Below are 24,375 nucleotides of genomic sequence, written 5' to 3' on the forward strand. Positions count from 1 at the left end.
ATGTGAGAATCTTGAGGACTACAACAAGAAGTTTTGGGAAGCTTTACTCCCAGTTACTTCTTATCGTGCAGTGCCATTGTCAGAGCAAGTTGAGAAGTGTTGTTGTGGGCTGCCCAAGGAAGTGTGTGACTATTGCATAAACACTGGAGTAACAAATATGTCACAGATGTGATAGAGAATGCCATGACAGCAAATGCGTTACTCACTAGAGTTTCAATTGGATTTAAGGACAGCAAAAGCAAAAGCAAGAAAACTGAAAAGTCAGGGCATGCTTCGCGTGATGCAACTGTGCCTGCAGAGAAGCGGCATAAGAAGTAACCAATGCCCAAGAGAACTCCTGAGGAGAGAGAAGCTTTGATGGATGCCAAGAAATGCTTTTTCTGTACCGAAGAGGGACATATGTCTTTCAATTATCCCAAGCGTAAGTCCCAAAAGGACTTTGACACTAAAGGGGAGTCCAAGTCTAAGAAAGCAAAGCCTTCTACAGGGTTAGTTCCTGATCTTGTTGGGGAATAGCCAGGTGGTGAGGAGACTGAGTTGTGCAGGGCATGGGGCAAAGTTAGAGATCAGAATGCTTTGATTTTCTTTGACACAGGTGCTAGAGCCAACTTTATCTCACCAGATTTGACTGGCAGATTGGGGATCCGTGCAGAGGAGATGGGGCCTTTGTACGAGGCTAATATGGCGTGTCTTGGGTATGCAGAACCCGTTACCCCTATTATTGGGAAGTTGAGGCTCCATGTACAGGGTTATGTGGACAGTGAGAAGTTCTATATCATGCCACTTGATGGGTGTGATGTTTTGTTGGGTATGCCATGGTGTCATAGAGTACATGCGATGGTGGGATACGTACAACAGGAAGACTCATAGAGGGAAAGAGCATATTTTGGATGTAAAGCTTAAAGAGCAATTTGTTCCTATTGTATCGGCTTCGGCCATTTCATCAGTAATGAAAAAGCATCTTTTCGCGTACTTGGTTTTTGTAAAGGATGCAAAAGATGATGAGTCTAAATCTAATTTGTCTATGTTAGATAAAAACAGGACTGATTTCCTACGTGAGTACCAAGATTGCTTTTCCGAGTCACTACCAGGAGAACTTCCTCTGGAAAGGCCAGAAGATCACGCTATTGATCTTATTCCGGGGAGTACCCCACCAAATAGACCGCCATACCGTGTTAGTGCAACCCAACAAGAGAAAATTATGAGCCAGGTACAGGAGTTGTTGAAAAAGGAGTTAATTGAGCCTAGCTCATCACCTTTTTTTCTCACCTGTGCTCTTAGTGCAAAAGAAAGATGGTTCTTGGCGCATGTGTATAGATTACAGGGCGCTAAACAAGAACACGATCAAGAATCGATTCCCTATTCCGAGGATCGATGACATATTGAACCCCTTACAGGGCTCCACAGTCTTTAGTCGGATAGACTTGAAAAGCGGGTATCATCAGATACGCATTAGACGCGAGGATGTGCATAAGAGAGCATTTCGGACCACCTTTGGGCTATATGAGTTCTTGGTCATGCCCTTTGGCTTGACAAATGCTCCCGCTACCTTTAACAAGATGATGGATAGGATTTTCCGGCCTCAGAGAGCGTTTGTGGGCACATTCTTTGATGACATGATTGTGCATTCACGCTCAGAGGAGGAGCATAGGAAGCATTTGGCCATTGTGTTTGAAGAACTTCAGAGGCATAGGTTGGTCATAAATGGCAAGAAGAGTGAGTTCTTCTTGCAAGAAATACACTTCTTGGGGCATATCGTGTCTAAAGATGGAGTCCATATGGATCCTTCGAAAGTGGAAGCAATTCTCAGTTGGCCAGATTTGAGGATCATGCATGATGTACGCAGCTTTTTGGGATTGTGTTCTTATTACAGACGGTACATACGGTATTTTGCTGAGATTGCTTTGCCCCTTCATGCTTTAACAAAGAAGGGAACTCCGTTTCGATGGGTTGATCGGGAAATTGCAGCCTTTAAAAAGCTTGAAGAAAATCTTACTTCGGATCCCGTATTGGTATTACCGGATCTCCGAAAAGCTTTTGTTGTCCAGTGTGATGCATGTGGGAAGAGCATTGGGGCAGTTCTCATGTAGGAAGGACATGTGATAGCCTATGAGAGTCGTATACTACAGAATGCCGAGAAGCATTTACAGGTCTATGAGAAAGAGATGTTGGCTGTAATTCATGCTCTTTCTACATGGAAACACTATTTGCTTGGGGCTGATTTCACTGTGCAGATAGATCATCAGACCTTGCTTTATTTCCTCACGTAAACTAAACTTTCTGAGAAGCCTATGAGATGGGCCAACTTTTTGTCTATGTTCCACTTTCAGATTGTACATGTGGAAGGCAAAAAGAATGTTGTGACAGATGCATAAAATACGGTGTTTTAAAAAAATACTTATAATAAACTTAGCTATTTCCAATTTCGAGATATGGAGTATTTTAAAAAGGAGGGAAGCATCATAGTACAGAGGAAACTCAAATAGCCATAGACAAGCAAAAACAAGACCATTATCCCAAAAAAATAAAATAAAATATTAAAAAAAACATTTTTTAAAAATCCGTACGAGTCCATATTGAATCGTACTGTACAGAATTCCGTACAATATGGTGTCGTGCGCTGTACGGAAACAACTATAATGACCAACATATAGAGGAACATGGCACTCATCCTAAACCTCATGTCAGACACCACACAAGCAATTATCTTTCATAAGATAACCCTCTTTAATCACATATGAGGCATGTGCATGACCAATCATCAAATCAGTCCAAATAGTGGCAAAATCAACATCCGTATGATACAAATCACGCATGGCAAACAAGTCTCCATGAAAAGCAACCGAGATAGCTGCTACATACGGCTTTCGTGACAATGTATCTGCCACTACATTCTTCTTTCCTGGGGTGTGCAAGATTTGAGACTATAACATAGAGAGAAAATTGGCCATCCTCATATGCTTCTCCGGTAGTTTTGTTTGGATAAGAAAATATCTCAAACTAGGGTGATCTGTCTTTCACAGAGTGAAATCAGCCCCAAGAAGGTAATGCTTCCATATGGTAAGTGCATGAATTACAGCCAAGAACTCTTTCTCATAGATGCCAAGAGAGAGCTCTGCACATGCAATCTACAGCTCTCATAAGCCACGGCATGTCCCTCTTGATTTAGGACAGCTCCTAAGCAATTTCCTGATGCATCACATTCTACACTAAATGGCTTTTGCAAATCCGGAATGATCAACATTGGACCGTGTGTAGTTGCATCTTTCGATTTGATGAATGCATCTCTCTTTACATCAGTCCATTTGAATATTGCCTTCTTCTTTGTCGAATCATGCAAAGGAGAAGCAATCCATGCAAAGTGCCGAATGAACCTGCAATAGTAAGAGCATAATACAACTATGGATCTCATGCATTGATCTCAATTCGAGCCAATTCCGAATTGCGTCAATCTTTGCAAGATCCATCCGAACCCATCTTTGGTCACAATATGCCCAGGTCCCAAGATAATGTATCTCTGACAAGAAGAAGAACTCACTCTTCTTTGCATTTACGAAGAGTTTACGCTTACGGAGTTTTTCAATGTCACATGCACTCTGCACTGTAGTGTATGGTGACAAGATGGCTCATCATTGGTGCATCATTGTGCAGCAGTAGGACCCTTAAGGGTATGAAAAAGTCGTATCCGTGGCCCCATTGTAATCCTCAGTCCAGGATATTTCAGGCACGAGCTACGTAGGTCATTCCTCAACCTTAGAGTGTCAATTAGTCAGTCAAGTCCCTTAACCCACTTGATGAGAATCATTCATGCATGTAGAGTCAATAGAAGCCTTAGGGTTTGCATCAATTCATGGTCTGCATTTGCATAGCATTCATCCCAATATGCATGTAAACCATTGCAGAAGCCTTAGAACTTTATTTAGCATTATTATCATCATTATTCAACATTTATCACATTATTACAAGTCGTGTAGCATTTAATGTGCAGTCGGCCAGCTCTGTAGCCAGCTGACCAGCCACATATGCCCATATAAATAGTAAGCATTGCATCTCATCATATCATCTCAACAATTTAGCCAATCAAGCATCAACGATTCAGTATTCAACATTGGATCATCATCGCTTGAAGCATAAAGGCATTCCACAGCATAAAACGCATCATCGTCAATCAACCAAGGAAGTAGCGCTTCAGTCCCTACCGTTTCTCAGCCTACAGCAGATTTCAACATTCGCATACATCATCGTTTGCTCCATCCTCCTGGGTGAAGGTAAATGCAACATACACATCCATTCATCTTGCATATTCACAGCCTAGAACAGTCCCGATTCAGCCCATTTCTTAGCCACAGTTTACAGCGTTCCTATAGTTCATGACCTAAAGACTAGATTTCTCCCTCCCCAGTATATGACCAACCTAGCAAATGAGTTCTATGGACTCAAACAGAACAAGTCACCCATGCTTCGGCTTTCCGGTAAGGTAATCACTTTAGCACAGCAGTTAGGCTTATCTGAGCGGGCCAAGATGGATCAATTCAATTGGATCCTAACATTTGGTTCACAGTACGCAACTTTGAACCTAACACATATGACCGGGCTTTGACTCTCGCTCAAAATGAGGAAATGAGGATGAACTGAGGCAAGCCAAAACAACCGCAGTCTAGTACTAAAACCCAACCGGGGAAGGTTACTCTGTCTTCTAAAGACGCTAAGACAAACAACAGTTCTTGCTATAGTTCAAGGGGTAAGGAATCCAAGCCTAAGAAAACCCCTAAGAAAAAGACTAAAGCTGGCATCACTAGAGGCTATCTTCTTCGAGAGGAGCAAGGAAGTATCAATCAGAAAACCGATGTTTCTACTATCATACCATTGGACATGGCAAGAAGGATTGCCAGATATGGCAAGCAGAGCAAGCCTCCAAGGAGCCTTTTGCCACAGTTGCCACATCTCCCGCTCCTCCAGCACCGCTTGCTTGCCAGTGAGGTTCAGCTCTTACCTGTGAGGGCAAAAGGACAAAAGGACCAGATGTACAAGAGATGAGAGCAAAACCACACAGCATGAAATATATGAGTGAATATATATATATATATATATATATATATATATATATATATATATATATATATATATATATATATATACACACTCATATATATATATATATATATATATATATATACACACTCATATATATATACATATATATACTCATATATATATATATATATATATATATATATACACACTCATATATATATACATATATATACTCATATATATATATATATATATATATATATATACACACTCATATATATATACATATATATACTCATATATATATATATATATATATATACACACTCATATATATATACATATATATACTCATATATATATATATATATATATATATATATGTATATATATATGAGTATATATATATATATACTCATATATATATATATATATATATATATATATATATATATATACATATATATATATATTATACTCATATATATATATATACATATATATATATATATATATATATATATATACATATATATATATATACATATATATACATATATATACTCATATATATATATATACTCATATATATATATATATATGAGTATATATATATATATATATATATATATATATATATATATATATATGAGTATATATATATATATTATATTATATTATATATATGTATATATTTATGCAAATATGTATAAGAGCCCTCAGGTGTGAGGTGACTCTAAGTAGAAAGACCAGTGCAGAAGTGGAGATGATGTCGGAGCTGAAGCATAGTCGATGACCAAGGCTCGCATTGATGTGAGGCAAAGCACTCTGAGAGGTGGTCGGTGTCGAAGGCTCGCGTTAGTGGATGCAGAGGCACTCCGAGGAGGTGGTAGTGGCAGCGGAAGATGAGGTGATGATGTTGATGACGATGCAGACTCTAGTGACAAGAGTGTTGCTATCACGTGCATCCCGCACTTGGATGCCACGTTGACATATTTGTACAGAAGGTGCAGGACCTAGGATGGTAAACTAGTCCCATGTGAGCCTAGTCCAGGACGAGTCAGCCAAGGATCCATCCCAGTCGCCCGAGGTCAGGTGTGCATTGTCTTGCACAGGAGTCCAAGGTCAGGTGTGCACTGTCCTGCACATGAAACAGTGCCAGTCCGCGCTGTGAGTCTCCCTCTGGAATGATGTCAATGATTCTTTGTATCTAGTATGGTACTGGATGCAAGATCATTGTGTAGGTAGTTAGGGTTTGCTTTTAGGGAAAGAGGCCAGCCCATAGGGCTACCCCGAGTCTTTGTGTGGGCATGGGGATAGTGTAAAACCACCCCCATGAGGGCCAGGAAGGCGCTAGCTGAACCCACCAGCCATGGAGGGCTGTAGGACAGCCCTAGGGGCAGGCTAGGGGAAGCATACAGGCTATACAGCCTATTTAGGGCCGTAAGGGCAAGTATGGGGCAGCCCATACAAGCTGTCCAGTCCCCAAACAAGTCTAAAGACAGTGCCCAGCCCATTTGTGATCATGCGCTTGATGCCCAGCCAGCCAATCAGAGATGCACAGATTTTATGTGAATTATTTCAGCATTTAATGCTGAATATTCAGTCGTGGGGGCAGATTTAGAACTGGCCGGCTGCTGTTATTAAGTAGTATAAATAGATGAACGCATAATCCTTTGTGTGATCTCATAATTCACCAAGAGCTAAAGCAACCAAAGGGCCAGGACAGCCAAGGGCTTGCTAACGCAAATGGGTGAAGGACTGCAGGTCGAGGGCAGAGATTTCTCAGCCAAGAAAGGTCAAGTTTTCTTGTATTTTCTTTCAAATTTACATCATTCTAATAAAGCAAATACACCATCCGTGGTGGGGGGCCCTACAGAGGGTATTTGGGACCCAATACTTTGTCCTCTCCTCTCTCCCTCTCTCTCTCTATTTTCTGCACATCTTCATTCAGTTTTGTGCGTTAATTCCCAATTTTTGGGACGCGTTTTTTATGGCAGTTTATATATATATATATATATATATACATATATATATATCTTTTAGCCAAAAGGTACTTTCTCATCAGCGTTTTTCTTCTGCTTGGCGTTTGGATCTAGGCAGCCTGTTTTTTCAGGACAACAGCCCGTCTTTGGCTGCGTTTTCCTCTCCAGTGGACAGTCCCTTTTGCAGAGGGGGTTTTGTGGTGGTTCGGGCTTTGGCGGCAATCTTGGTACCTGTGGTGGACACTACTTCTTCTGAGATTGTGCGTTTTTTCTTGAGGAGAGCCCAAGCGACAATCCTAGTTGATGCCTTTCCCTCTTGCACCCTCTTACAGCATATTCCCAGGCCCTATGTGGCTGCCTTTTCTCTCTATATCAAATCTGCATTTTTTGCTTCCCTCTTCTGGTGGCCTCAAGGTTGCAGGTACAGTCGACAAAAGCTTCTGCGTTTTTTGCTACAGGAGGATTTTCGGGTGCTGTCCAGCCTCTTAGGGCTGCGTTTTGGTGGGAGGAAGGGACCTACATCAGCGTTTTCTGATTTGGACACTTTTTTTCTTATGAGGTTTGGTCCTATTGGTTGGATCAATGATGAAAGCTTCAGATCTGGCTCCCGTACCACTTTCTTGTTATTTCCTAGATGAGGCAGACAAGTTGGATGATGGTAACTTTCGGTCATGGAAGTTGCAGGTTACTTCTATTCTCAGGGAGCATAGTTGCCAGACGTTTTTAAAACGGGAAGTATTTGTTAGAAGTCATCTCCTGTCTAGATTTATACACCAGGGCCTTTGTTGTGGTGTGCCCGCCCTTATGAGGTGTTTTTCCATTTTTCCCCACTCTCCGTATTTTTCCCCTATTTTTTTCCATTTTTCTGAGGCTTGGGAGGGCTGCCAGAGGGTGCCAGGAGCAGTACAATGCTGGCCGACTGGATGTTTATCAGTCGTGGGCACTCTTGCTGCTGGCCGACTGGTTTTGATCAGTTTTGGGCACCAGATTGCTGGCCGACTGCATTTATGCAGTCGTGGACCTTTTAATCAGTCGTGGGCTTTTCCTGGCCGACTGCCCTCTAGGGGGGGTATATATAGGTCCTCAGCCCCCATACCTCATTTGTATCATTCCTCGGGATCTTCTTGTGTATATAGAGCAGAGTTACACGCCTACATCTGTCTCTCTCTTGTGCTGTTTTTCTGCCTGCGTTTTTGCTCGTGTTCCCAGATTTGGTCATCATCTCCGCTGCATATTCTGACATGGTATCAGAGCCCTAGGCTCTAGATAGGTCTTGGGATTTGTGTGAGCAAGAGGGGGCTGTTTTGTGGCTGATTGGTGGACTGTTTTGGACTGTTCGGGAAGAGGAGAAGCAAGAGGAAGGCGGGCTGATTTGCTGGACAGCCACTTGCAGGTATCAGTTCTTCTTTGTTCCCACCCACCCACCCTTTTCACAGTACATCCCCACTATGGCAGATCTGTTTGAGATGGCCGAGAGACATGTGAAGATCCCGACACTCCCCACGTTCCCGGTGGACCGTCAGTTGGACGGGAGCAACTACGGCATATGGAAGGTGATGATGGAATCCGTTCTGGAGTCCTACGATCTCGCCGATTTCGTCGTTGTTGGTATTCCACGGCCGGAAGTTGAGGAAGGGGAGTTACCGTCGATCCGGAAGGACCGGGAGGCTCAGACACAGATGTGGGATCGTGTCAACGCCAGGGTCCGTCCGTTTATTTTCCTCAGCTGCACACCACAGGTAATCAATCATGTAAAGTACATGATGCTGGCAAGAGGTATATGGCAGCATTTGGCCTCACTTTACAACAGGATATCGCCCATGAAGAGGATTTCCTTGGAAGTACAGTTGCGGGTTATGAGCCCTGCAAAGTCGGCGACGATGCGGGAGCATATTAACAAGCTGCAGGCTCTTCAGCAGGAAGTTCTCCAGGCTGGGAAGGAGATATCGTCAGAGGACATGGCCATAACGTTGCTGTCGCATTTGCCCTCTTCGTACTCAGCATTCTACTCCTCTTTGATTACCAGTGGGGGCAGGCTCAGCACCATCACGTGGGAGGAGCTTGTGCCCATGGTCTTGGACCAGGAGAAACGATTTACGAACCCTCCTCAGGGTGGAGGTTCGGAGGCCTTTACTGGCCAACGGTCGAAAGGCCGTAACACGGGCAAGGGGAAGGCTTCGTCGGAGAAGTCTTCTGAGAAGATGTCCGTTAGTGACCGCGAGAAACTGAAGGCAGAGAGGACCTGCAGCAATCATGAAGACTCCGGCTTTTGTGCACCTGGAGGTGATGGACACCGATGTTTCATTTTCTTCAGGCAGGGAGGAGATTGGAGGACTCTCCGCAACGGATACTCGGGAGTGGATTCTCTATAGTGGTGCTTCCAGGCACATGACTCCTTCCCGTTCCGGTTTACAGGATCTCTGCAGGCTTTCTGGTCATATTCTTACTGGGGATACGTCCACTATCCCAGTTCACAGTGAGGGCAGGATGGAGATAGTTCCCGATGGCAGAGGGGGGAAGCATTCCTCCCAGGTGTTGTATGTTCCGGCACTTGGTTTTCATCTGTTGTCAGTGCATCAGGTTTGCAAGACTGGCGTACGGGTGGAGTTTGATGAGCATTTTGTTGCTCTCCGGGACAAAGCAACAGGCCAAGTGGTTTGGGAAGGTGGAGTGGAGAATGGAGTCTACAGGCTTTCAGCACTCTCTCTCCCAGGTCCTCAAGATTGTGATGAGTGGCAGTGTGGTAATAGCTACTCAGGTGTGGATACGCTGCAGGTGCAAGCTTTCCAAGACCAGGTGGTGGATAGCTTACCAGTAGATGGCAGCAGTTGGCAGGAACTTTCCAGTACTGAGGTTGGTAGTTCTTGTGTTCGTGAGTCAGAGGAAGCTGAACAGGTCACTTATGCTCTGATGTCTCGTAGTGTTCGGGACATAGAACCTCCAGTAGAGATGAGGATGTTCTTTCCACGGGGACCTTTCGGAAAGCCAGGCAGGTAGCAGGTGATTACTTGCAGAAGGAGGTGTTTTCTCCAGGCTTTGTGGTTCCGGATTCAGAGGGGGTGGTTGACAGGTTTCATCAGGTTTCCAGGACTTGCTTGTGCACCGTAACAGGTGTTGATCCTTGTGAGCTGTGTGATGTCTCGGTGACTCAGAAGCTGTATGGTTCATTGATCTGGTTGATGGACACCAGATTGGACAGGAGCTTCCTGATGAGGCGGTTGAGCTCATGGTTGCAGATGTCTCTTTGTGAGGCAGGATCGCGTTTCCTGTGGTTTCTGCGGCATGCGAAGGATCATGGACTCTTGTACACAGGAGGGGGATTGTTGGATGGAGTCCGACTCCACGGTTGGAGTGACTCGGTTTGGGGAGGAGATCCGGACACGAGGGGATCTACTTCAGGCCCAGGAGCCGTTTTCCAGAGCAGGAGGAGGTTGCATTGCAGGTTTGGGCTTCCACTGGAGGAACCCATGGTCATCCCGAGGCACTTTGTTCGTGAACAGATCGTTGCTGATGACATCTTGCTGGAGTTCTGTTCGACGGAGGACAGTACGGTGGACCTCTTCACGAAGTCGCTCTCTCAGGACTTGCTCAGGCGGCACCCCAGCTGGTTGGTTACACAGCCAGGAGCTGAGAGGGGGTGTTAGAAGTCATCTCCTGTCTAGATTTATACACCAGGGCCTTTGTTGTGGGTGTGCCCGCCCTTATGAGGTGTTTTTCCATTTTTCCCCACTCTCCGTATTTTTCCCCTATTTTTTTCCATTTTTCTGAGGCTTGGGAGGGCTGCCAGAGGGTGCCAAGTGCAGTACAGTGCTGGCCGACTGGATGTTTATCAGTCGTGGGCACTCTTGCTGCTGGCCGACTGGTTTTGATCAGTTTTGGGCACCAGATTGCTGGCCGACTGCATTTATGCAGTTGTGGACCTTTTTATCAGTTGTGGGCTTTTCCTTATGCTGGCCGACTGCCCTCTAGGGAGGTATATATAGGTCCTCAGCCCCCATACCTCATTTGTATCATTCCTCGGGATCTTCTTGTGTATATAGAGCAGAGTTACACGCCTACATCTGTCTCTCTCTTGTGCTGTTTTTCTGCCTGCGTTTTTGCTCGTGTTCCCAGATTTGGTCATCATCTCCGCTGCATATTCTGACAGTATTATACGAGTTTTATACTTTTAAAAACGTTTTTTATTTTGGGGAAAGTTTTTAAAATAAGTTTTTTATTCACTAATTTTTTCAGCTATAATTATGGCCTGTATATATAGTTTTTAATCCTAGGAACCACAGATTTCATGTATAAAAGTTAAACTTGTGCATAAAAACTCAAGAGTGAACAATTTAAAGCCTATGGCTATCATAATTCTTTAAATCATAATGATAATACATTCACCTCGCCCCATGGCCCCAAGCCCCCATGGGTCTAGTGGCAGCAATGCCAACTTTAATATTGATTTACCAATGACCATTCAACATTGAGCATTCTTGTTTTTTTTTAAAACGCGTCCCTATATATATATATATATATATATACCTGCGCAGCCACCTGCGTGCAGCCGCCTGTGCGCAGTCGTCTCTAGCAGGATGAAGAGATGGCTAGGCGCAGTCGCCTATGTGCAGCCGCTTGCAAAGCAAGAGGAGAGATGGGAGAAGAACCTGTGCGCAGTCACCTGCAAGGCAAGAGGATGGTGGCCTGTGCGCAGCCGCATGCAGAGCAAAATGAAGAGAGACCTGTGCGCAAGAGCAAGCAGAGTCGCCTGTGGGCTAGCGTCGAATCCCAGAAGGTGGCACAACCGCCTATATACAAGAGGAGTATCACGCCTGATTTGCATGGAGGGGCACATGACGAACAGCTGGCCGGCCCACCTGAATCGCATGGAGGCGGCCAGTTCCAAAGTCCCAAGGGGGGGTGGGTAGGTGGCCATGCACCCACTCCCACACACATGATTAAGTGAGGGGTTCCCTTCCCACCATGGCCCATACGTGGGTGCCCATAATGGGTGCCCATCCTACCAAGGGCACTATGAGATATTGGGGAGGGTGCCCACTCATTAATGAGTGTGAACCTGCAACCTTATAAAAAACAAAGGTTAAAAAAGAATGCTATAAAATAAACAAATGCAATACACTTACCACCTGTATACATGCAACAAAACTCGTCAGAAGACAGAGCAAACTTCACGACTCACTGGCAGGCATCCCCGCTCAGTAAGTGGCACGACAAACAGGCAAACACAAGAATACAAGTCACGCGAAGACAGTTCCAGGCATGCAAACATGAATGCATGTGCAAACAGTATCATGGACATATCTCCCGTTCATGGAACAAGTACTAAACATTTCTGTCGGGCACAATGATTGCACGACAGAAAACATAAATCCCGGTCTTCCTATGGAGTGACAGTCCCATAGGTAAGACACGGATCTAGGCACGAGCCTCCCTATGGAGTGACAATCCCATAGGCAAAACACGGTACATATACTGGATCTTCCATGGCGTGACAATCCCGTGGATAGAACACATTCCAGGTCATACACGGGTGGCACCAGTCTGGCTTCCGTCCATGTTATGCAAAATACTGTCCCCTTCACATGAGACACCGGCCTGGCCTCAAGTGAACGAGACACAAATGTGGAGATGGACCAAATGGTCGGCCAATTGGTGACACCCCCCGGGCTTCTAAAGAGTTGTCCTCAACTGAAAAGCCTCAAGATATGCCTGCAACAACTGTGGGTAATCAACAAAATAATCCTCGTTTACCCACTTTGCATCAATGGGCAAATAATTCTTGAACTTCACAAGGTATCTCCTGGAAAGCTTTCCTGCAGGTATCTTTCTGTCCTTGTGAAAGACAATCTGTTCTGGTTGGAGGATCTCCTCAAGCTCATCAATCTCTGGCGGATCTTCTGTGACAGGCTCGTCAGGATCTCGCCCGACATACTTCCGCAAAGGACTCACATGAAATGCATTGTGAATCTTCCAATGACTAGGTAAGGCAAGCTTGTATGACACTTCATTAATCTTTTGAATCACCTTGAAGGGTCCATAATAGCGAGGAGAAAGCTTAGGATATGATCCTTCTCGTCCTGGCCTCTTCCGAAGCCTAGCTTTCTCAAATTTCAGCAAAACCCAATCACCTTCTTTGACTTGCATGTCTCTTCTATGCTTGTCAGCAGCCATTTTATGCTTATCTTGTGACCTTGCAATGGCTGTCCGTACCTGAGCAAAGGCCACATCCAAGTCACGTACATACTCATCAGCTGCAAAAATCTCATCCTTTGTACGAAGGATGGGTGGCAAGACCACTCTGCCACCATAAATAATCTCAAACGGGGCCTTTCCCGTGGAGGCATGGACCGTATTGTTGTAGGCAAACTCAACAGGTGGAAGATACTTCTCCCATGCAGTCTTTTGATCTGCCACATAACACTTCAACAAATCCAACACGGATGAATTTGCAGCTTCACTTTGACCATCCGTTTGTGGGTGATAGGCCGATAGCAATGCTTTTCCATGGCTGCGAGGGAATAGGCAATGGTTGTAGCAAACCTGGAGGCTTCTGCCTATCAAATTTCACCTTTTGGCAGGTGACACATGCACGCACATAAGCCTCAATGTCCTTTCGTATGCTTGGCCAAAAGAAGTATCTCTGAATCTTGCGAGTTGTAGGAATGATACCACGATGATCAGCATAGGGTGCGGCATGACATTCCTTTAAAACCTTGGGACGCATGTCCTTCACCACACATAGGCAATTTTCGTTCATGAGATAGCCCTCTTTGATCACATAAGAGGCATGAGTGTGACCAGCCATCAAATCAGCCCAAATATGACAAAAATCAGCATCCAAATGATACAAATCACGCATAGTAGTCAATTCCCCATGTGGGGCTACTAAAATTGCAGCCACATATGGCCTCCTGGACAATGCATGTGCTATCAAATTCTTCTTTCCAAGCTTATGTCAATACATCCACATTCACATCATTATGTTCTATCTTTTCACGAACAAAAAAAACCAAGTACGCAGAAAGACTCTTCTTTATTGCTTTATTAATATGGATGTGTGATACAATAGGGATGGAATCTCCCTCTTTGCCAGCATGATCAACACTACCCTGCATATCGGGAATTGCATGCATATTAGGCTTAGACTGCTTGTCCTCTTGCATCTTGCTTACGTTTGGGGCATTGCCGAAACATATGCTCTTTGCTTCCACATGCAAAACATTTCCCCTCTTTCGCATATAGCTCCCTTTGCTCAGGAGTCAAGCCAAACCTGTTCTTCTTGAGCACAATATCCATGGATGAGGTATTTTCAGCTTTACCTCCCTTCTGGATCTCTCGGAAGCTCTTTTTAGGTGGCTGTCCACCTTTTTGCAGATTTGGGACAGCCTTATCTTTGCCCTTTGAACCCCCTTGATCTTGCTTAATTTTGAGCACCAATTGCTCCGTAGCAAGAGCACAGGCTATAAGCTGTTGCAAAGTGTGTTTCGGGTGCAATTCAATGCCCGAACGATAAGCTGGTTGCAATCTGGAGCGAAACTTCTTCTTTCTTTCATCTTCAGTGATTCGCATAAAGGGAGTTACCTCAAGCAACACTTTCCAAAACTTATTGACATACTATTGCACACTTTCATTATCTCTTTGCTCAAGTCTATCCCACTTTTGGGTGAGAGTTTACTCCGCATTAGGTGGCAAGAACTGGGCATAAAATCTGTCCTTAAACTCTTTCCAAGTGCAAATGGGGTCTTTGGTGGTCTTTTCAGTGATCCACCAATGAGTGGCGGTCCCCTTCAAGAACATGCTAGCATGGCGTACTTTAGACTTCTCAATGAAGTCCTCATCACTAAAAGCAATATCAAACTGTGCCACAAATGCTAGCACCTTGGAAGCATCATGCTTTCCATGAAAAACATCAAACTTAATGGACTTGTCACCTGCTTTGAATTCCTTGAGTTTTCTAGCATGAGGCTCATGGTCCTCTCTTTTTCTTTTTCCCTTATCCAACGGGGCAGTTGTAACACGCGGAAGCTCTGGGAGTCTTCTTTCAGCCCTAAACACTCCTGGCAACATGCTGATGCAAAACACAGATATGAAGAGAGAGTAGAGAGAGAGAGATGTGCTGGAAATTCAGTATATTTCATTTAGTACAAAAAGGTACTTTGCTACAGCCCTAGGCTGCCTTCATAAAAAGGTGTAAACACCCAAAAATCTGGTCCTACTATAGGACTCCTACTGACCCAATCCCTAGAGGATGTATGTATGGCATCATAGTCACTTTGGATATGTTGAAGTCGAGGATTAAAGATTAATAACGCAGATATGGAGAGAGAGTAGAGAGAGAGAGATGTGCTGGAAATTCAGTATATTTCATATAGGACAAAAAGGTACTTTGCTACAGCCCTAGGCTGCCGTCATAAAAAGGTGTAAACACCCAAAAATATGGTCCTACTATAGGACTCCTACTGACCCAATCCCTAGAGGATTGAATGAAAAGAATGATGAGCCTTGAGTGCCTTTTATAGGCCCTTGGGAAAAGAGAAGTGCTGGCCGACCAGCAGTCGGCCAGCCGACTGGCTAATAAATCCCAACATGCTATTATTTGCAGCCGCCTTGCCATGTTTGGATGCCCCTTCAGCCGCCTTGGTTTCTGGTACAGCCGGACCCCTCCTGGAAGCAGCCGAAAGTACCCTTTTCATGCAGCCGACAGCATCCTGGTATTCTCCAAGTCCCCTCTAGCCAATCTGCACTCTGTGCTCCATAACCCTGGCTCTAATGGTCTTTTTCTGGTTACCTCTGCTGGAAAATTTTTGAGAATGTCCATGGCATATTCATGCACATGACAGCAGTCCTATCTGCATGGGCTCCATGGGCCATCATGGAAGTTTCATGAAGCACAGCGGCATGTGCTCCACGAATCTGAGAATCAGATGCATGTGACCTTCCTGCATAAGGCAATGTCTCTCCATGAGACAACTCAGTAGGCAAAGCTCTTCTAGTGGCAGACTTGTCACCCCCTCCATGGGATACATGCCTTGAATACATGTGACCATCATGCCCTCCATGAGCACTAGCATACATATACCTGTCACCCTTTGTGCCTTGTGGAGAAGATGCATGACGAGAGGTGGCTGTCACCTCTTCCCTTTGCATAAATGACCTCAACCTTTGAAATGCGGGATCTCCATGCTTCAAGCGAGGTGGATTTCTGAATTTCAGCTCTCCATCTTCCCCCTCTTTGATGTCACCTTTGCGGAGGAGGTAGGAAAGTGCCGACTCTCTTGGCTTCTTGCCCACTTCTCGTGCCATGGACTCAAAAGTCATGTCCACCATTGCATCGGCTTTCCTTGCTTCAGTGGCACTTTGCACATGGGGATCTCCAGGCAAAAATTTCAGCTCTTGCTCTTGTGCCTGCAAAACCTTTCTCATATGCTCCAATTCAGCCCTCATTACATTAGACTCTTCTTCTTGCATAACTGTCTTTCCATGAGACGGTTGTCCCCTCGAATCACTATCATTCACCCTCTCAAGGGGCTTGTGCCTTCCCTGTAAAGCATCAGAACCACGTGAGGCACTTGATGGGCCCCTCGAATTAGGCACTTCCAAAGGGTTGCCTTGGTTGTCCATTGTGTTAAGTGTGCTAGAAGTGGGGTGTCCAATACACAGGTTCGTTTTCCCACTAAGAAGAGGGAAATAACCGTGCTCTGATACCAATGAAACCGATCCCGTCAAGTGGGAATAGACTCCGTTGGACAACTTAAATATCACAATATGAATGGACAACTCAATAACAACTGAAAACTGAAATGAAATGAAATGATGATCAATGGACACAGCACTGGGGCCGGAACGGGCCGACCACCCCCTCAATATATGATATATATTATTGGGAGTATTTAAGTGATACAATGCTCCATGGGTTCAATGAACCAGATGATGTCCACAGTCCATGTACAACTGAGATGAATACAGTTAGCAAACAAGAGACTTGTAGTAAACGTTCGAAGGAGAGCGATCCACTTGAAGAAGTCTAGTCTCTACGGTCCCGTGCCTTCACTGGAATCCGCAGAGAGCGCCCCACTGGTGTTCGAGGACCACGCACAAACAAGCGCTCCCGTACTAACGCCTGGCTCTCCCGATCTCAACACTCATGGACCGTAGTTCTCCAGAAGCTTGGACTACCCGGCACCGAACGGGTGTTAGTAGCAGAGAGTATCCCTTGTAAGATTTACAAGCCTTTATTACTGTTGTTGCTGCCAGCTTGAGAGATGGGGGAATGAACTGTCAGCAGCAGCTGCCCGACAGTACGGGGAGCTAGAGTCGCCTGTGCGTAAGCTAGATAGAAGTACTGTGTGCAGCTGCCTGCAAGGTGAGAGATGGGAACCTGTACGCAGCCACGCAGCCGCCTGTGGGCAAGCGACAGAGGAGACCTGCGCAGCCACCTGCGTGCAGCCGCCTGTGCGCAGTCGCCTCTAGCAGGATGAAGAGATGGCTAGGCGCAGTCGCGTATGTGCAGCCGTTTGCAAAGCAAGGAGAGAGATGGGAGAAGAACCTGTGCGCAGTCACCTGCAAGGCAAGAGGATGGTGGCCTGTGCGCAGCCGCCTGCAGAGCAAAATGAAGAGAGACATGTGCGCAAGAGCAAGCAGAGTTGCTTGTGGGCCAACGTCGAATCCCAGAAGGTGGTCCTGCACAACCGCCTATATACAAGAGGAGTATCATGCCTGATTTGCATGGAGAGGCACACGACGAACAGCTGGCCGGCCCACCTGAATCGCATGGAGGTGGCCAGTTCCAAAGTCCCAAGGGGGGGTGGGTAGGTGGCCATGCATCCACCCCCACACACATGGTTAAGTGAGGGGTTCCCTCCCCACCATGGCCCATACGTGGGTGCCCACCCTACCAAGGGTACTATGAGATATTGGGGAGGGTGCCCACTCATTAATGAGTGTGAACCTGCAACCTTATAAAAAACAAAGGTTAAAAAAGAATGCTATAGAATAAACAAATGCAATACACTTACCACCTGTTCACACGCAACAAAACTCGTCAGAAGACAGAGCAAACTTCACGGCTCACTGGCAGGCGTCCCCACTCAGTAAGTGGCACGACAAACAGGCAAACACAAGAATACAAGTCACGCGAAGACAGTTCCAGGCATGCAAACATGAATGCATGTGCAAACAGTATCATGGACATATCTCCCGTTCATGGAACAAGTACTGAACATTTCTGTCGGGCACAATGATGGCACGACAGAAAACATAAATCCCGGTCTTCCTATGGAGTGACAGTCCCATAGGTAAGACACAGATCCAGGCACGAGCCTCCCTATGGAGTGACAGTCCCATAGGCAAAACACGGCACATATACCGGCTCTTCCATGGCGTGACAATCCCATGGATAGAACACATTCCAGGTCATACATGGGTGGCACCGGTCTGGCTCCCGTCCATACAACACCATCCTGCTAACACACGGGTGGCACCAGTCTGGCTCCCGTCCATGTTATGCAAAATACTGGCCCCTTCACATGAGACGCCGGCCTGGCCTCAAGTGAACGAGACACAAATCTGGAGATGGACCAAATGGTCGGCCAATTGGTGACACCTAGAAGCTTGTATTTGTGGGATATAACTCTCTTTCCAAAGGCTGTAGGTTGTGTAACCCAGAGTGGAATGAGGTTGTTGTCAATAGGGATGTTGTCTTTGATGAGCATGTTCCAGCTTCCACTGTTGATGAGCCACCACTTCTTGGAGAACCAGATGAGTATGAGGATGATTCCCAAGCTATTGTTCTAGCTATCCAGCCTTAGTCAGTTGTAGAGGTTGAGCCCAAGGTTGGAGATTAGCCCCAGCAGTAGGTCGAGTACCAAAGTGGTTGTTGGACACCATTCGGGAGTTGGGTGTTACGGAGTATCTCTCCGAGTGGACCATGGAGAATGGACGCCAAAGATCGCATAGAGTTTGTGCTAAGAGTAAATCAGAGGAGTTGTTAGAGGTGAATTATGCTTTGATGTCTTGTATCATTCACGATAAAGAGCCCACTTCCGTTAAGGAAGCTCTTTCCGAGGAGACTTGGAGGAAAGCCATGCAAGACTTGGAGGAAAGCCATGCAAGTGGAACTTGAAGCCATTGAGATAAGAATAACACTTTGAAGTTGGTTCCGCGGCCGTCTTAATGGTCAGTCATTGGTGTCAAGTGGGTCTATAAGACCAAGTATACGTCTGATGGGTTGGTGGACAAGCACAGGGCCAGACTTGTGGCTAAGGGCTATGCTCAGCGGCCTGGCTTCGACTACGAGGACACCTTTGCACCAACAACGAGGATTACCACGATTCGGACAGTTCTTGCCCTTGCCTCTTCTCAGCGGTGGCCGGTGTATCAGATGGATGTGAAATTTTCGTTCCTTAATGGTGACTTGTAGGAGGAGGTGTATGTTGAGTAACCTCCAAGCTTTGAGGTTCCGGGATCAAAGGGGATAGTTTACAGGTTACGAAAGGCCTTGTATGGTCTTAAGCAGGCTCACAGGGCTTGGAATCAGAAGATTGATTCTTTCTTTCTACGGAAGGGATTCTAGAGATTAGTTGCAGATCCAAACTTGTCTCTCTTTCGGGAGCGCGGTATGGTCACCTTGATTATCCTTTATGTGAATGATCTTATTCTCACTGGCGGTCATGTGGAGCACATAGCTGTGATGAAGGCTGCCTTGTCAAAGGAGTTTGAGATGACGGATTTAGGCTTACTCTATTTCTTTTTGGGATTGGAGACTTGGCAGACCCAGAGGGGGTTCTTTGTTTCTCAACAACAGTATGTTCATGAGTTGTCGGAGGCCTTTGGGATGGAGAATTGCAAGCCTAGTTCTCACTGGTGGACCCGAATACCAAACTTATAGTTATTGATCCTTGTGAGCAAGTTGATGCCTCCTTGTATTGGAATCTTGTTGGTTCATTGATTTGGTTGCTGAACACCAGATTGGACTTGAGTTTTCCAGTGGGGCTATTGAGCTCATTCATGCAGACACCTTTGAATACTCATTTGTGTTCCACCACATGAGAAATACATGTAAGCACCATGTAGAAACGTGTTTCATCGCTCGATCTCCCCCAAATCCTCAAGAGTTTGCCATACATACTTTCCACTTGACACTCCAGCTCCAAAACCCATTTTTGTGTCCAAGAAACCGTCTCATGGACCATGCTATGAACACTTGGTCCTCTGTACTGGATAATCCCCCATTCCCAAAACTTGTACATTCTTGATCTTTTGGGCATCCAAAGCCCTTCCACACACATGAATTCTGGGGATGCCCAATATGGTGACGGATGTTCAAGAAAGAGTGATATACATGTAAAGCGTGTTGAGGGGAAGTGCAAGTCTTCATCAACAAGACTTCTGGTACACCCACTGAACATCCATTATCTATACAGGCAGTACATGCTTTACAATATGGTAAATGTAGCTATTCACATCTATAAGTATAATAGGTGTAGCCATTGACATCCTATGTCCCTATCTGGATTCTGTAACCCTCTTTCTTTCTCAACAGCAATTTTCATTTATGCTGAATGGTTGCAGCAAGGTGACAATGTGATGTTCTGGGCTTTTCTTTGATGCTGAGGAAAAATATAAGTAGGGGTTCCCATAGGTTTTTTTGCCAGTCAATGCTTAACAGTTAAGGATAGACATGGTTTTGCAGGTGCATGTTTTATCGACTCTACAGCCCAGTATAACTTCTCAATGTTTGTGAGGAGTCCTGATCTTTGTGCAGGCATTGAGACTGCGAAGGATTGGTCGCAAAAGATTGGTAGTCTGCCTTGCCAAGATGATCTCTCCAACTTGGCAGCCTGTACTATATGCAGTAATTATGTCAACACTGCAGTTGCCAAGGCAAAAGCACTCTCCAACGACACCTCTTCCTGCATATACTTTTATGTGATATATGCTGCTGGGATATCAAATTCCAAAGGGCCCAAGGACCCCTCCAATGCACAGTGTTTGTTAGGGGTGCAAGAATGGACGGTAAACAAGAAGAGCATGTCAACTGTTTTCATTGCGGTGGGAGCAGTTGTGGGGTTGTTGGTGGGGTTCTCTGCAGCAGTACTTCTCTGGCTATGGCTTAGGCGAAAGAGGTGGTTGGTGCATCGAGAGTTTATTGATAGAAACAACAAGTTGATCAAGGCTTATATGCTGCCGAATACAGGGGCCGTGTGGTTCAAATTGGAGCAGATCAAGGAGGCCACAAAGGGCTTTTCGGATATAAACTTGGTGGGACAAGGGGGGTTTGCTAAAGTTTACAGGGGTCTGATGCCAGATGGTTTGGACATTGCAGTGAAGGTGCTGCAGAACACAACACCTGATGGGGACTCAGAGTTCTTAAATGAGGTTGAAGTAATTAAGAATGTCCGTCATAAGAACTTGCTTGCTTTACGGGGCTGTGGTGTTGGAAGCACAGATGCAGATGGCCACTGCCGCATTCTTGTTTACGATTTTATGCCCAATGGGAGCCTGCATGATTATCTGTTTTCTAACACAAAGCCCCCTCTGACATGGCCACAACGCCGCAAGATTGCTTTGGGGATGGCAAAAGGGATCACCTACCTGCATACTGGTGTGCAACCCGCTATCATCCACAGGGACATAAAGGCAAGCAATGTGCTTTTGGATGTAGAACTCCAAGTTAAGGTGGCTGACTTTGGCCTAGCAAAGATAACAGAAGAGGGGATGTCCCATCTGACAACGAGAGTGGCAGGGACACAAGGCTATGTGGCACCGGAGTATGCCCTTTATGGGCAATTAACAGAAAAAACTGATGTTTATAGTTTCGGGGTTGTACTTCTTGAGCTGTTAAGTGGAAGAAGAGCCTTGGACACAACGAAGGAGTCACCTGCAGAGTATCTTATAACAGACTGGGCATGGATGCTTGTCAAAAAGGGCAAGTTGCTAGAGGTTATTGACTCTACAATAAGGAATGAGAGCTTGAAAGAGATCATGGGAAGGTATGTGCATGTGGGTATTCTGTGTGCACACTTGCTAGTTGTGTTTCGGCCCACCATGTCGCAAGCCCTCAGAATGCTAGAAGGCGATGAGGAGATTCCTGAGATACCCGATCGGCCTTTACCATTAAACTTTGACACTGCAGACATTGAGCTTTGATGTGCCTTCCTAACAGTCGGTCTTTGGTAAGTCAAATACAGGTGTTGATATGCTGGAGGCATGGACTTGAGTTATGCATAGCAGGGCCTCATGGATTTTTTACAAGAATGATGATGCAGAAAAAAGGTAGGTTATGAAGCCCTTTTTCAAACTTCATTATGGCTGACTCTGCCCTGTATCTCCGGATTTCTGACAGAAACTCAGTACGTATGAATGTATGCTCTTATGTATGTGTGTGTGTGCACGCGCGCGTGGGGGGGTGGGAGCATATATTGATACCAAGTTCTTCACCCACTATTGGGCACTGATGACGTTAGTGCGGATGGCGTATTATCTAGTCCATACTATGCATGATGGAGTTGATGGTTTATTGTCTTGTGGATGACTACCATGAGGTTATAAATTGCACTTTCTTATAAGGTGAATTTGGGCATGTTCTTGGATTCATCTAGCTATATATATAGATAAAACCATGTGCATGTTTCTAATTTGTAATTGAGAAGACATCATTGTGTGAACTTACCAGAATTGATTTGTGTTAAGGATGAACAAATGCCCCCCCCCCCCCCCCCCCCCCCCCCCCCCCCCCCCCCCCCCCCCCCCCCCCCCCTCCTTCTTACCTTCTTTCGCTCACGCGTGCACTCTGAGAGAGAGAGAGAGAGACGTCGACAAAATAACTCAAGGTCCACGAGACCAACAATTACTATAATTTCTCCATGACAGAAACTTGATTTTGGTTTTTTTTTTTCAAAAACTAGAAAGGTTAAAAAAAAAACTGGTCAACACGTGAATGCATATTAAATACTAAACATGGCCACTTTGTATTAATCCCACATAAAGAGTTGGAAAGAAAATTTACACATGGAGAACACACCGAGGCCAAAATTGGCTATCCCCCTTGCCTCATGACATCCTTTTTTAAAACCAAGGAAGCTTTGGGGGGCTAACTCGATAACTAGGGTTCTTTCCGGAGTATCGTAGTACCTATCAACTTTACACAAACATAATACCTCATAGATGATACGTGGCTATCTCAAAAACATTTGTGTTACTGGGGCAACCCTTTCAGGCCCAAGGATGTTCTTCAGTTGGTAGCTAGCCGTAGATCTTCTTGAACACCTTGATGGTAGTACAAGTAGCACCAAGAGTGGGAACAATTATAGATGCAGACAAGGGGACAATAGGTACACATGACGTCAGCAACATGTACAAGTTCGTACACGTAATATAGATAGCAGGTGCCAGGTATGTATAATAGACAACAAGAATTGATAGAAACGTTCTTGTGCATTTGGAATATAAGAGTCATTGAGTTGGACTTTCTTTCAATGATATGTCAGTAACATTTGTTGTCGTGATTTGAGCTTGAGACGTCGTCGTGTCCTTACGCTCTTTGCAATAGAAGAGTTGATTGGCTCTTCATGCTTAATAGCACTGATGGTTAAGTGTGGTGCCCACTTGAGCTCTTTTTCTTCCTTGAAGAGAGAAGGAATCCTTGCTCTAATATCAATGTAGCCGAAGCAGGGGATTTGCCTAGGCGACTAGGGCCTTTGACACTTATTGTTTCTCCATCATTGCATAGTAGACATTAAACATGGCCTCAACCACTTAGCCAAAATACACAAAAAAAACTTTTCCATAAATCCCACATATACAGTTGAAAACATAATTTTCTTGTGGACACTACATTGGGGTGGCAATGCCCCTCTCCCCCCCTTTCCTCGGGATATCTTTATTACCAAGGAGTATTTCAACTATACAAGATTTGGGGGCTCACCCAATAACTAGGGTTGTTGCTAAATTATCATAGTACATGTATGCTTTCCACAAACGTAATACCACATAGATGCATACCATGGCCATCCCAATAACTAGGGTTGTTGCTAAATTATCATAGTTCATGTACACTTTCCACAAACAAAATAATACAACATAGATACAGAAATGGTTATCCCAAAAACATGTGTTACTAGGGCAGCCCTTTCAAAAACATTTGTGTTACCAGGGCAACCCTTACAGGCTCAAGGGTGTTGTTTAGTGGGTACTGCACATAGACCTTCTTGCTAGGCTTTAACACCTTGATGGTAGTACCAATAGACAAACATGGGGACAATAGTTACATGACATCCATAGCAGGTACAAGTCCATGCAGGTGATTGTATGCACGAACAACACGTACTCTCTAGAAGATGGTTGTATTTATTGGTAG

At 45.1% G+C, this 24,375-nt stretch overlaps 1 protein-coding gene across 1 annotated transcript in view; it reads left to right on the forward strand.

Moving 5' to 3' along the window:
• LOC147609008 (putative receptor-like protein kinase At1g11050) overlaps positions 1–22,708 on the forward strand; it is a 36,316-nt gene extending 13,608 nt beyond the window's left edge. The window contains exon 2 of the mRNA XM_086788338.1: positions 20,710–22,708. Within this exon, the coding sequence (XP_086644464.1) occupies positions 20,710–22,166 (1,457 nt within the window). The 3' untranslated portion in view covers positions 22,167–22,708. The remainder of the gene's footprint in view (positions 1–20,709) is intronic.
• Positions 22,709–24,375: the final 1,667 nt, after the last annotated feature.

This window comes from Cibotium barometz, chromosome 52, assembly GCF_041138505.1.
Source record: "Cibotium barometz isolate CiBa-2024 chromosome 52, ASM4113850v1, whole genome shotgun sequence".
Taxonomy (NCBI): Eukaryota; Viridiplantae; Streptophyta; class Polypodiopsida; order Cyatheales; family Cibotiaceae; genus Cibotium; species Cibotium barometz.